General features: G+C 40.3%; 1 protein-coding gene across 10 annotated transcripts in view; it reads left to right on the forward strand.

The window, feature by feature from the left end:
* The window catches only part of FHIT (fragile histidine triad diadenosine triphosphatase), a 1,182,997-nt gene that overhangs the window by 942,934 nt on the left and 225,156 nt on the right, over positions 1-14,907 (forward strand). For all 10 annotated transcript variants that reach the window (XM_088134431.1, XM_088134428.1, XM_088134429.1 and 7 more), the window contains 2 exons: positions 5,095-5,240; positions 7,245-7,274. In XM_088134431.1, the coding sequence (XP_087990557.1) occupies positions 5,095-5,240; positions 7,245-7,274 (176 nt within the window). The remainder of the gene's footprint in view (positions 1-5,094; positions 5,241-7,244; positions 7,275-14,907) is intronic.

Raw genomic sequence — 14,907 nt, forward strand, 5'->3', positions numbered from 1 at the left:
TGTACTTTCAGACTTACAAGATTGAGGTCAGCCTTCCCAGACAGGAAACATGACAAGATAAGCTAATTCTACTTTATTGTAAAGCTACATTAACAGAATCTTGCATGTCTGAAAGTACAATTCTCTTGTCATCTCCTTTACAGCCTGAGAAACTAGGGTGGGTCCCTTCTGAACCTCTTGCCCTGTTCATTATGCAGCTGTGGGGCTATACTGTCTCTTATCTGACCAGAGGCAGCATGTCTTTGTCTCATCTCCCAAGGTCTTTCCCACATACCATTACACTATGTCTGTGGGTGCTGGTTTTATGCTATAGTTTCCCCTGTTTAAAAGAAAACCAACATTATCTCAGAAACGGAAATGTGGGATGCACATTGAAATTAATAGAAACTTATTAAACGTGCGCAGAGAAAGGTAACACTGTGGATCTGGTGATATGGGCATCTGCAGGGAGGGCGAAGAGGAGCAAGTGACACCTTATGCATCACAACAGCATTGCTCAAAAGACATGAATTTGCACAAGAATGTCATGATGCACATGATGTATACCAGAATTAATTTGCACTTAAGGAAAAGGGGTTGGGCTTTTTAGTTGCAAACCCAATATTGATGCCACGTTGCTTCACCTGTCTGAGATATAAAATACATCTGCTATGTGATGGCCCCCAAATTACACTTTACAATTTATATTTCAAAGAAATGGGAGGCTCAATTAAACCCATTTTCTGTCTGTACCACCTGCATTTTATGTTGGACAGATTAGGTATCAGATATATGTAAAAAGTACAATACAGCATTTCAGTAATGATTACAGACATAGCTAAAGATGGGATCAACTCCTCTTACCCTTCTTTTTTATTGCTTAAAATAGGCCCTGGTTTTCCAGTGTTTTTCACTCCAGTTTCAGAAATCTTTAACAATGTTATTTGTCTGATCCAATTTAACAAGAATCCCCAGGCCTGGCCATTTTAAATTGGGTTAAACCTAGTAACCCTGAAGCCTGACCATTACAGCTTAGAAGAAAGGGCAAACTATGTACAAGAAGAAGTATCGCTATTGGTTTTTTTTTAGAAAGAAAGAAAGAAAGAAAGAAAGAAAGAAAGAAAGAAAGAAAGAAAGAAAGAAAGAAAGAAAGACCCTTATTTTTGAAAAGGCTCTCTTGCTTTTCTCATGCCCTTATAACCCTGAGAGTGTGATGTGTGAGAGGAAAACTTTTAGTAGCCTCAAATCTGTTTTTTATATAAATAGATGTTTTAATTGTATTCAATAAAAGCATAACCAGCTTAAATCTGGCCTTTAGGGCAATAACAGGAAATCAGTAAACTTGCAAGCCAAGGCAAACTGCTGATGGTGGGAACTTGACAAGGACAAATGGAACAGGGAAGTGTGGTAAAATTAGCACTGGGAACAATTATGATTCAGTTGCAAATCCTGAAGAGTCATGATTGTGGTTTGCAGTTTTTGAGGATAAAAGGGATTGCAACTAGGGGGTTGGGGCCACTTGGCCAAGCTGTCTTACCTGACAGCTTGCTCATACTGGTCTTCATTGCAATGTGATTTTATGTAAGTATTCTGTATGTTATTGATTGAGTTATCTGAGTTATGATTATTGCTTGTTAAACTAACAATTCAATAAAGCTTTTAGAACTTTGAAGTGGCTAATGTTATGGTGTGTCTGTCTCCAGTGTTTAACGTGGATTTTCCCCTGACAGATGGAAACCTACAGAAAGCACTGAAGATATAACGAAGCTTTAAAAATGGGAGAAAATGGTACCAATCAGTTTTGCTAGACTTTGACATCCTTCAGATATTTCCTGGTTTCCTAAGGATGTCCGTGAAATCAGAGCAGAAATTAATTAATAATTGACTGGAAATTAATTATCCACTGGCTTTTGAACTTCCTTACTTTTCCAATGCAGTTCTTGGTTCAGCCCATACAAAAAATCAAAATGCATTTTGGCATTTGCATTTTAAGAGGAAAACGTATTTCCGAATGCATACTTTTTAATGATATAGTACTTTAAAGTACATCTATTCCAGTGTGTCTTTTGTGCAAAAGAAAACAGGGGAAAAGTGCAGGAAAGGAATAGAGTGGACCCATGAAAAAGTTCCTGGCTCCCAAAAGAAACAAGGGACTTTTCGGCTATACTCTTATTTTCTTTGAGCAACTCGAAAAGCAATATAATAAATAAATAAATAAATAAATAAATAAATAAATTGTTGTTGTTATTGTTGTTGTTCAGTCGTTAAGTCATGTCCGAGTCTTTGTGACCCCATGAACCATATCACACCAGGCCTTCCTGTCCTTCACTGCCTCCCTGAGTCGGCTGAGTTTCATGCTCATTGCTTCAGTGATGCTACCTAACCATCTCATCCTCTGCCGTCCTCTTCTCCTTTTGCCTTCAATCTTTCCCAGCATCAGGGTCTTTTCCAAAGAGTCCTCTCTTCGCATTAGGTGACCAAAGTATCTGAGCTTGAGCTTCATTATCAATCCTTTGAATGAGCAGTCAGGGTTGATTTCCTTTAAGATTGACCGGTTTGACCTCCTAGCAGTCCAGGCGACTCTTAAGAGTCTTCTCCAACACCACAGTTCAGAGGGATCAATTCTTCGGCACTCAGCCTTCTTTATGGTCCAGCTCTCACAGCCATACATTACTACTGGAAAAACCATAGCTTTGATTATGCAGATCTTTGTCAGCAAGGTGATGTCTCTGCTTTTTAATTGCTGTCTAGGTTTGCCATAGCTTTCCTCCCAAGGAACAAGCGTCTTTTAATTTCACGGCTGCAGTCTCTGTCTGCGGTGATCTTGGAGCCCAAATAAATGAAGTCTGATACTGCTTCTGTTAACTAACTAACTAACTAACTAACTAACTAACTAACTAACTAACTAAATAAATAAATAAATAAATAAATAAATAAATAAAACATTGGAAATGGGCGAGCATTAATTCTGGTCCTAACTGAGATGTTAATGCTCTGGAGTGTTAATACTCAAGTAGGATCCAAAGCAATCAGGACAGAACTCTATAAGACATTTAAAAAAGAAAAGAAAAGAAAAGAAAAGAAAAGAAAAGAAAAGAAAAGAAAAGAAAAGAAAAGAAAAGAAAAGAAAAGAAAAGAGAATGTTAGGCACAGTTTTGCCAGAGGTTAAATAGAAAGATATTCTCCATGTGTAAATGGTTCACTGACCCATAATAATAAAGCAGTGCTTCAGAAGAAGGGTAATTATCTACTTAAATTTCAAACACCCAGAGGTAAATGCCTCCCATCTTTCCTTTTGAAAAATGAACTTGGATTCAACCAATGTGTCTCTACCCATTTTTTTGTTGACTCAAATGTCCCTTTTTCATGAGCAACATTAAATAGTTTTCTTATTTCTTTATTCCTGGTGTGGAAATCAAGGCTCACTGCAACTTCCCTGTTTTCCCCTTGGGCTCTTGGTTCAGCCAGTGGCATCATTTAGGAAGGCATTTTCTGCAGTCTCTTGGAAAGTCTAGCAAATAAATAAGTGGAGCTTTATTAAGCCCTGCAGCTCCTGCTACCCCAGGCAGAAGAATAAGCCACAGGATCAAAGGGGAGTCCCAGCAGAAAATAGATGTCCTGTTTTCTAATACTGCTTTGATTGAGCGTATTTCCATCCGTATGTCCCAGATACTTCATCAAGAACCTGTGCCCTTGCTACTGTGGAGTAAGTCCCCTTGTGTTGATTGGCTTTTACTAAATGGACAATATGTGCAAAATTGCAATCTTATATGGGTTACTTTTACCCTATTTTCCTATCCATACCAAGGAGTATGAGTTCAGCAAGGAACTCACTAAAAGTTGCTCCCAAGTAAATATATATTTCGTAGTAACAAGTTGATGCTTAAGACAGCAAATATTTTTGAAAAATTATTCCTGAAGTGGCAAAGCCAGTATTCTGAATTCCAGGAATTTAAATTATTAAGTTCCAGATAATTCCAAAGGGAGAGTGTCCCAGGGACCCTAAGATTTTATGGATTCTGTACTCTGAGTACTCCGTTCATTGATTAGGCCAATCAAATTACTGATCACAATCCAAAATAAACCTGAACAGGCTTAGATCAACATAACACTCAGTTCTGGTTGTGTAAGTGATGCAATGCACAAAGATTTTAACATTGCAATTATTTGTCTCTGAATGCCAACTTATTCAGCTTAGAATCGTAAATTCTATTTAAGGTCAGTTTTATATATTTATATCATATTTCCTCAGGAATTTCTTCCGCCATCTGACAGTGAAAGCCTGTACATGTGCATTCAACTGCACTGCAATCTATCTATCTATCTATCTATCTATCTATCTATCTATCTATCTATCTATCTATCTATCTATCTATCTATCTATCTCCATGCGTGTGTGTGTCTCTTTCCTTCAGGGCTTAAACAGATACTGCATTTCAGAAAGAGCTGTGCAAATGATCTAAAAAGCTGGGTTTTTTCCCAACTCATTTACACTGTGATCCTATATATAGTTAACTAGATGAAAATCTCATTGTACTCAGTGGAACTTACTTCTGAGGAGATGTGCATAGAGTTATCTTGGCAACCCCCTTTAGGCAATTTGAAAACTGTGAAATGGAGTTCTTGCCCCAAATATTAGACAGCAAGTCCATATATTTATTTATTTTTATTTATTTATATTTCAAATTTGTCACCGCCCATCTCGCTGAAGAGTGACTCTGGGCGGTTTACAGTAAAAACAGAACAGTAAAATAGAGAAAAATTAATTAATTAAAATATGCTACAATACAAACTTCCTATAGAATGCTTCCAATGCTTCTTTCCCTAACTTCTGGATGTTCTTTTCCTTCTAACTTGAAAATAAATAAACCAATCTTGTGATCATGGGACTATTTTTGCTATAAAGGAGAAGGAAGTTTATTCATATAGAAAGCCTAGCATTTTAAAACGTATGATCCCTTCTTCTCCCTCCCTTCCCTTCTTCTCCCTCCCTTCTTCTCCAAATTCTATTGAAGAACAGGCTCTCTTCTGCATATTTCTGTGGAACTGAGTATCTAGGATCTTCATAATGGATTGCTACAATTCAAAGTTGTACCTTGACTTTGTATAAATCAGATGTTCTCATTTGCCCACTCCGCCCTGTGGAACGTTTCCGCGACTTGTATCCTGAAGAAGTGGCTGATTTATTTCGCACAACGCAAGCAGTTGGTAATGTAGTGGAGCAACATTTTGGAGGAACTTCACTCACCATTTCAGTTCAGGTTAGTATGAGTACTGTGATTTGATTATCGTAAAAAAAAAATCTTTTACCTTGCCTATAAGCAAATTATAAATAACTGTACAAATGCTCCCAAAAAACAGTTTTTAAGGTTTATAATACCAAAAATAGTACTTAAGGTATGTACCTGCAGTTTCCTGTGTGAAGTGGGATTCACTGTAGCAACATCAACTGAAACTCAATATTATAGCTAGCTTATGTTTTTTGGTTTTTGTTTTTTTAAAAACCCTCAGTAATTAATTTAATGTCCTCGGGGACAATTCTGTAAATGCACTGAGTTGGAGAATAATGCATGTAGTGAATGGTTTTAGTACAGTTGCAGAAGTAGCTTTCAGGAGTTAGAAACCATACCACAGCACCATACCACATCATTCACACAGGATTCAGGACTTACCTTGGGTCACCAAGGCTGAGCAACCTGCAGCCCCAAACTTCTTTTCTCTGCCCCTTAAAGACAGCTTTGAAGATGCTATTCTGTTTTGGCATACTAACATAAGCAAGAGCTCAAAGAACTATAGTTGCTACAGTTCACTACAGACATGTCTTAATTTGGGAGACTGAAAGGAACAGCTAGAAGGATGGTGGTGGTGGTGGTGGTGGTGGTGGTAGTGGTGTGAGTTTCTCTTTTGCTGCTCTCTTGCCATCAACAACAATATTTTATTGCTATTCCTACTTACATGACACCACTCAGGAGGAAGGGAGGGAGCAGAGGGCTGTCATGTCTTCCTTGGATAGATCATCATTCGAGTTAGAAGGCAAGCAGCAATAAGTCCTGGAGAAAAAGTTTGGCTAACCTGACTCTCTGATGTCAACCCGTGCTCCTGAAATCTTTAAGTACTGTCCTCAAGTGCCTTTGACCTGGTTAACATCCTCAATGCTGAGATTATGTCTCTTGTTCTGCTGCATAAATTCTGGCCCAGAACATTGTAAGGGTGTTTTTGGAAATGAAGATATGTCTTTGAGGTCTCTAGTAGCAAGCAGCTCAGATCAACTCATGCCATTTTCCTGAAGTCAGTTTGGGTGCAGCTTCAGAGGCCATATCAGAGAGCAAGTTAGTATTACTGTGACTTTGATGTACAATTTGTACTGTGTCTTCTCCAAAGGGCCTGAAGTGCTCCTTCACCATATATCTCAGATGGTTCCTTTTAGTCTTCCATAAATATGTACATGATATCTGTGTGAATAAATCTGTCCACAAAATCTAGTATAATAGAAAACCCAGGATTGTGCATGCAGGAGACTGAAGGCCTTCAGCTCAGGATGCTTCAGCTACATGCAAATGGGACCTTGAACCTGAAGGTCCAAAAGACAGAATATATGTCTCTTTAATGTAACTTGGCTTCCTTGTTCTTCATTCATGTGCTCCTTTATACCATAGGTTTAAAGTCCATCCCAACTGAACAGGATATGAATAAAGAACTTTCATATATTCATTTTAACCTTGCATTTAAGTATAAATAACTTTTTCAGCTATCCACAGAATGTGAGTTCTCTATAAAATGCTCATTCATCCTCCCCCTAAGAGGGTATATTGGTCTATTTCTGGGACATAGCAGTGAATGAATGGGTTGCGTGGTTACCTCAGACCTTTTGTTAAAACCATATTAAACGAAGAAGGGCATTTTACTGTATCATGTCTGCCAACAACTTGTCTTTTCTAAACAGTCCCCATAAATCTTGATGAGCACCAACATTATTAAGAGCATCTGTGATCTGAGATGGTGAGGGCCAAGAGGAACAAATGTGCCAGCATTTATTCTTCTCTATACCATCATTTCCCATTTGATTTGGCCCTGAAATAGAAAGGTGTCTGCTCTCAAGTACTTTGGCGCCGGATCATCCCCATGAGAGTGCTGTAAATTAATGCACAATGAAATTAGATTTAAATTATTAATGGGCAATTTTTTGAATGCCCAGGAGAGTCTTGTTGGCTGTTATTATCTAATTCTCTTCCCCTTCCTTCCCTCTCTTCCACTTCTCCCCACAGGATGGTCCTGAAGCTGGGCAGACTGTGAAGGTGAGTGCTTATTTTATTATGCAGAGTACCAATTAATAAGAGGCAATTATATGAACGAATAAAACCAGTCAGCTGCAGCACATTGCTGCATTGCTGTTTTATCCTTGAAGCTGAAGGGACCTCGATCTTTGGTGTTGGTAAATATACTGCTTGAAATGGGATGGTGCAATATGGTTACAGCTCGCCTCTTTTCCTAGTCAGAACTCTGTTGTTGTTAAACACCTCCTCGGCCACTGGTCCATAGAATCATTCTATCTAGTATATAGTTGTCTCCTACATGTGTGAAAAGATGTTTGCTTCCTGTGTTTCAGTTGAGATTTTAAGAGCATATAAAAACTCCTCCTGGATTAAACCAGGGAGGGGCAGACGTAGCTTGTTGTTGTTGTTTTTTAATTATAACTGTAGAAGACCCCAATTGATACATCCACAAATGTCATACACTTAGAATGAAAGCATTTTGAGCCCAACAATTTATTTTCAATAAGAACTGAACAAATACCAACATACATTTTGCACGCAAAAATGCAATTCTAACTATGTTTTGTATTTCAATATTATAACTTTGGTGTGGGGGCGGGGTTTCCTCAGGGAGAAAGTCCTTTTGTTGTCGCTAAAGTTAAGTAATTGGGATTCCATTTACTGAAAATTGCTTAGAGACTACCATTTGATCCAATTCTAATTTTTCTCCACTCCTGGATCTGTCCATGGTCCTGGCGAGCTAGATGCTCCAGAGCGTAAAGTCTACTGCCTTTTCCTAATTATCACCCAGGAGAGGTTGTCTCTGAAAATAGTACTTCTAAGTACCCTGCATGACTAATTGTTGTATCTTTCTTTGCTTTGTAAAATCCTCTTTTAAAAAATAACTCCTGCTTTGTCTGAGATGGTCACGTTCATCTTCATTATAGCTGTGCATTGTAGATGGTAAAAGAATACGTTCTCTTGTGAGATCAGTTTCAAGTGATGACCCTGAGTTCTAATAAACTGAGAGAGATACCTTTACCTATCTCTTGTTCCTTTTTCCACAAAGCAAACTATCTCCTTCTCCAGTTTCTGAGCACGCTAGATGCAATGGACTTTGGTTTAATTCATGCATAGAGGCACACTCAGATCAAACACCTGTCTTCTTACTGACTGTTTACCAAATGTTTTGCATCTGAACTTATGAGTTACTTCCCTTAAAAAGGATTCAGGCTGAAATGCTGTGAGAGAAAAACTGTGATAGCCGTTCTGTCAGAGTAAACCACCCATTTGAGATGATAGTCCTTGACTTCTGCATATATGTACATAACCCTCAATGAGCAGCAAATTTTGTTAGTTGGAATAATAAGGCAGTGGGGAAATTCATATTGAATATGACCCATTGGGACTTTTCATCTGGCTGACTGAATTAGTTCCACATGCTCCTGATGTTACCTCCTATCCCAGTCCCCTTCCATTTCCTCTGCTAAGGATCAACAATGACTTGATGGAATATAATCAGTCAGCAGATGAGAGGTAACCTTTTTTGCTCCTCTTCCTCAGCACAGCATCAAACAGCAGTCTTGTTTTTGGGAGGCAGCAGGAGGGAGCAATGGAGAAAGGTAGTCCCCTCCTCTACATACCAGAGGAGGCTGGGAGTGGTTGCTTCCTCCACATGGAAGAAGGGACTGCTGCTACACCATGCTCAGATGCAGTTCTCAGATGCAGTTCTCTATCCAAGGTGGTCATTTCAATCATTGTAGCCCCACTCCCTAAGATCATTCAGTCCACTAAAGATCTGAGATAGGAAGAATGGAGTCTCTTTTCCATTGCTGGATTATATCTGGGCAGGAGAATTATGAGAACAGGGGTTGTACACTGCCGCCAACATGCGCTATTGCTGCCCTTGCGATGTTTCTTTGTTCCTGTCCTGGCTGCTTTGCAAAACAGTGTCCTTGCATCAACCCTACCGGGTAGACCAGACTAAGAAACCAGTGCCATATAGGTCAGGACTGCTTTTATTCTAACAGCCATAGTGTCAGGTTTAGCCCAGGGAACTCCAGGAGACCATGCAGATTCAATCCAACAAGGTTTATTAGCTTCAACCTCTATCAAGAATCTTCCCAGACTGAAACCTCAGTTCCCAAAGTCAGCCAGTCAAAACAGAGTGAATTCCTCAGGGAGGTGCCAACCGCATCCGCTTATCTCTTCCCCACGCTTCGGGAGATGAAAGAGCATTCTTTACTCCCTGATTCTGGCCCCCACAGTTCCAGTCCATCACACATAGTAACAGAATCTTGCAAGTCTGAATGTGCTTCCCTCCCCCCTCCCACTTTATCTTCATGTGAAGTAAGGAGAGGCATTTTCTCCAATTAGCTTCTTGGACAGGCTCAAGCCCCTCTTATCTGATGGTTGCCTTGGTAGCTGCTCTTCCTCCTGTCCTTCAAGGCCATTCCCTATGCCCTCTACAGCCTGATGTGTTAGAGGCACTGTGGCATTTTCTTGTCTTTTATATAAGAGTGATGATGCAAGGATAGGTGCTCATGTTACTGTGAGTTTAGTGGCTACCTCTCTATATGCCACAGTCACACACATTTCTAGGAATACAGGAGTTATGTCTGCTTTTCTGCTGCTTTGGTATTTTTGCTCCTTCTCAGCTAAGGACATGAGGATATGGTGGTCATTCCACTGACATAGCAATGATGTAATTTTGTCCTGACATTATGGAGCATAAGATTTCTCAGTTGAAGTCTCTGTTAGGGTTGATTCTCATAATGTTAACAACTGACAATAGCAAATGGAAGCAATTCTCTTCTTTTCCATTTCCTACATTGACCTTATTTGTGATCTCCTTTTTTATTGCCTCAGAATAGCTCACGAGGCTGGAGGAAGGAGAAAGAAATGGAAGAATAAAAAAGCGTTTAGCACATCTCAAGTGAATTGCTAGGTCAAAGATTCACAAATCTTACTGGGGGGGAAAAAAAAGGCCCAGGAGAGATTTTTTAAAATTTCATGGCCCATTTCCAACCCTTTAGTTCATCTTCATCCTGCTTCTCCTTATCCAATGTCACTTCTCAGACACTTTGGTCCCACAGTGCCTGCTGCCATGCTCCCATGATATCTACTCTGGACAGAAAGGCAGGATATAAATCATTAACTTTCCACTGTGAATCCCTTTCCTTAAGCAGGGATCTCTAACTTTTTAGGAGATGGGCACATTTGAAACATTGAGACTACAGGTAGTCCTCAGTTTACAATGACAATTAGGACTGGGATTGCCATCGCTAAGCAATACAGTCATAAACCGCAATGTCATGTGACTGTGCCACTTAGTTGTCCCGGTTGCTGTCGTTAAGTGAGGATCATGTGGGTCATTAAGCGAAGACCTCATGTGACACCCCCCCCCCCCACTTCTGACTTCTGGCTTTCCCATTGACTTTGCCTGTGGGAAGCTGACAGGAAACGTTGGAAATAGTGAGCATGGGAATGCAGCTTGGTGCAACAGCTGAAACTCCAAGGATTGGTTGTAAGTGCTGTCACTCATTTGAACAGTTGCTGAACAAGTGGTCGTTAAATGAGGACCACCTGTATATCATGGTCAGTGATAGAACACCCATTTATAAGAAGGGAAAGTGGTGAGGTTGCTCTTCCCTCTAACCTCCCAGAATGGCTTTCTACCATCAATTTCTCTCTCTCCTTCTGCTAGACAGGTGGTCACACTTCCAAATAAATCCTAGCTGCCACCAGCCATCATTTTATTTTGTAATAATGTTTCAAGGATCTATGTGCGGCTTAAAGAAATTATTGAATATTGCAGCATGCTGGCCTTCCATTCTTTTAATTATTTTTTTTTAACAAGAATTAAATCAGGAGAGACAGAAAGCTTGCTGGGTCTCCAGGGAAGGTATTGGCAGACATACTGGTACCCATTTGAGCTAGACTGAAGGCCACAGGGCTGAAACTTCCTTTATAGCAGTTGCTGTAGGTAAACCTTCCACAACATGGTGTCCTCCTCTCCAGTATGTTTGACTTTCCTTAATGGCACCATGCTGGGGAAGGCAGCAGTAGGTCAATTCATGTTAGCATTTCCATGTAGCTACTTGAGTGCAAAAAGAATGAACTTCTTCCCCCGCTGTGTTCCATGAATACACATTCCTGTTGCCTCTTTTCCAATAACGTTCTCACCTCGTTCATCATTCTGAGTCAGGGAGCAAGTTGCCAGGGCTGTGGGGAGTTATGATGTGTGTACTGAAAGCAACACCCACATCATAACTGCTTCCCCATTGTTGACATAAAGAGTTTAAAGTCCTGGCCTCAAGCACTTCTATAAGACAGTAGCAAATTCTGACCCCATATCCCTCTTGTAGGTGTTAGGCACAGGTGGTGTGGAAACGCTATATAACAGATTCCAGGATGGCATGATTTGCCAGTAGGCATAGAAACCAGTTCCAGTGGTCTTAGAACAGTACCTGCAGTCTGTGAAGTGACCATATCGTCTGCTGAACCGAGGTGCACTTGTTTAAGCAATTGCAATTGCTTAAGCATCAGACTCTCAAATTGTCTCAGTGGAAGACTGAAGCACTGTGGTCATGAACTAATCACTCCTTGTGACTGACATCAGCCAATTCAAATGCACAGCTGGCGAAGATGACCTCACTGTGAGCCCATAGGATTACCTGCAAATGTATTTGTGGGTAAAGTGTTAGTTGAACAAAAAATGGCTCCCTTGAATAGTCATCAACAAGCATATATCTTGCTTTTAAAATTAAAGTGAGAATTGATTTTCCATTGTACAAGAGGCAAAGGCCATGAGATGTATGTGCAACCAGTGAATTGTAAAACTATGTAGACGTGCTGGGCTGCTCATCCCATTAGCTTAATAAATGTAATGCAGTGACTGTGACCCACTGAAGTTATTGCAAACTCTTGGATTTTAGAAATTACAGGCTTCATCCATTATAAATGGATTACCTATCTTTTTGTTGCATTTTTCCACTTTTTTTTTTTTTTTTGCAAAACTGAGAGCACCATAATTTGTGATAATTTATTGCTCTTGTATTGATGATGCAGCTTTAAAAAATGCTAAGTGTGGGTGTTTTAATAACATTAGTTGAATGTCCAGTACATTTCGGATTCAATTACTGTAATACCATGCCATAATAGGATGATAAGGCTGGTAGAGTGGTTGTTGGGTTGGGGCTGGTTTATTGATGATATCCATCAGATACCCATCCATATGGATGAAAGTCACATCTGAGATGTAATTCAGAAATGTGCCTTGTCCCTATCAAATCTTTTCCTTGGAAGAGTGAGGGGAGGAATTTTTAATGCAAAGAAGCATGGCATGTGAACTGTTGAAAGAAAAACACATATTTGGACAGATGAACTCCTTACATTAGGTATTACTGAGGAAACCAGGGGTCTCTCCATACATTTTGAAGCAATTGGGAGGAACTGTAGAAAGGGAGTGATACATTCAAGCAAATTAGTTCCTTCCCTCTTACACATCATTTGTGTTTCCCTGTCTCCTTCTTCATTTCTGAAGCTCTTCAGCCACTGGGAAAGAAATGGAGCAAATAAGGTATGTGTATAGCAGTATCAGTGGTGGAAGACACAACACCCCTCCCCCACCCTCTGTAGTCTCATTTCATCTCCACATTATTCTGCAGGCTCTCTCAATTTACTGCTCCAGCTTTTCGGAGGATACAGGGGCCTTCAGGATTAAGAAGTGGCAGTTCCTTCTTCCAGTAAAAGCTTTCACTGGGTTAGGGGTGCTTCCATTGATGAAAAGAGGACTCTGGATTCCAGTCCATTGTCATTCCTTGAGTGACAGTTGGGCTTTAAGTCAGAAGTGGAAAGACCAAGCCTGAAAGCATACATTAGCTGTCTTGGTAGTGGAAGACAGCTGTTCTAGCTATTTGTTCCCAGGACAATGCTTTTTGAATACTTTGCTTTTTGCTACATGCAATCTTCATTATGCCCAAATTTGGGCCTTTGAACTTTCGTATGAATTTTATCCATCTCCCCCCTGAAGCTTTTTCACATTAATAACTGCAATGATGATTGTGGCATTTGAAATGCTCCTTCAGCTGATTGACCTGGCTAGCCACATTACTTTGAGAAGCATTCTGTACATAATGTACCTCAAGAGTCTTAGATGATGCAGGGAGGGTGGGTGTAATTCTGTGATTTGGCAAATATCAAGAATAGGAATATTGTTCAGGAGACCGGTCAAGAAGCAAAAGTTGGCTATTTTCTCTTTCTAAATCAAGTCTAAGATGGGCTTGGTGCAGATATTCAGTTGAATGTTTGGAAGACTTCAAAGTGGCCTGAAGGGTGGAGTTTGTACCTAACTGTGCTGGAATATGAGTATTGCTCTAAGCATGATCTGGAATCCTGGTTCATCTGGGTCTTGGATCAAAAGGAAAAGTATACTCGTGTTCAAGACAACATGAGTACAGCTCTCTTCAATTAGCCAGCTGAATGCATGAAAGGAGCATACAAAGCAAGGCTGCGTGCGTGGCCCCATTTCCTACCCAGTCTGAAGCCCTCCATACCTGAACAGGGCTACAGACATAAGCTGTCTATGCTGAATGTCTGAACAGGGGTACAGACATAAATGGATACAGCCAAGAGGAACTCATACTAGAAGAAATACATTTCCATGTTCATATCATGTTATTTGTCAAATGGAGAGAGGTGAAGGGGCATAATGTACAAATGTGGGTTCATCTGCATCTAAGGATATTTTGCTCAGTGAATAAGGTAACAGTGATTAAAGTACTGCCAAAATGAATGTTGTGCAGATTTTTACTTGCCATGGGCATGGCTTCCTTTCTTTGCCTTCAGCATGAGCGTGCCGATGCAGTGGCTACCAAGTTCCTTATTGGTGTGTGTGTGTGTGTCCATGTGCATACACCTGTCCTCTGTGTGTGTGTTGTGTGTGTACCAATAGAGGCAAATATGTGTAGCTCAGGGTTGAACTGTGGAGTCCTTGGGGTTCTCTGAGCTTGGTTCTTTTCCTGCAAACGTTTCATTACCCGGCTAGGTGACATCTTCAGTGCTAGAATGGGATGGGGTTTTCTCCCAGTTTATATACTGTGGCATACCTTGCAGTGTTGGTGGGGGTGGGGTTTTGGTTTTGTTCCTCTGGTAGTTCCTTGATTAGGGTATTGTTCGCTGCCTGATTGTGTGCCTGGTGGTAACCTCTGCTTATCTGGGTGATGATTGCTGGTGAGGCGATCTTCTGGTCTTTTGTTTTCTTTTCTATTGTGTCTTTTGAATAGTGTGTAGATGCTGTTTATCTCTATGTGCCTGTTGACGGCTGCCTTGTCTGAATACCAGGCTTCCAAGAATTCCCTTGCATTTTTGGATTTAGCTTGGTCTAAGATGCTGACAGTTTCCCAGTTGAAACTATAGTTCAGTCTGTCCATGTGTTGTGAGATTAAGGAGTTTTCATCGTGTCTTCTGACTGCTAGTTGGTGTTCATGGATGCGCTCTGCAAGCCTTCTGCCTCTCTGTCCTACATAGTGGTTGTTACAGTCCTTACACTGTACATTGTAGATCACTCCTGTTTTTTCTTCTTGTGCTACTGGGTGTAGTGTTGTACTACTACAACACAACCTACACAAGCTATGAAAAGGATCACACTACCATACATCAAAAACGTCTCAGA

Source organism: Python bivittatus, unplaced genomic scaffold (assembly GCF_059951505.1).
Source record: "Python bivittatus isolate LINGU-HERP-01145 unplaced genomic scaffold, Pbiv_v1 ctg000080_np1212, whole genome shotgun sequence".
NCBI lineage: Eukaryota > Metazoa > Chordata > Lepidosauria > Squamata > Pythonidae > Python > Python bivittatus.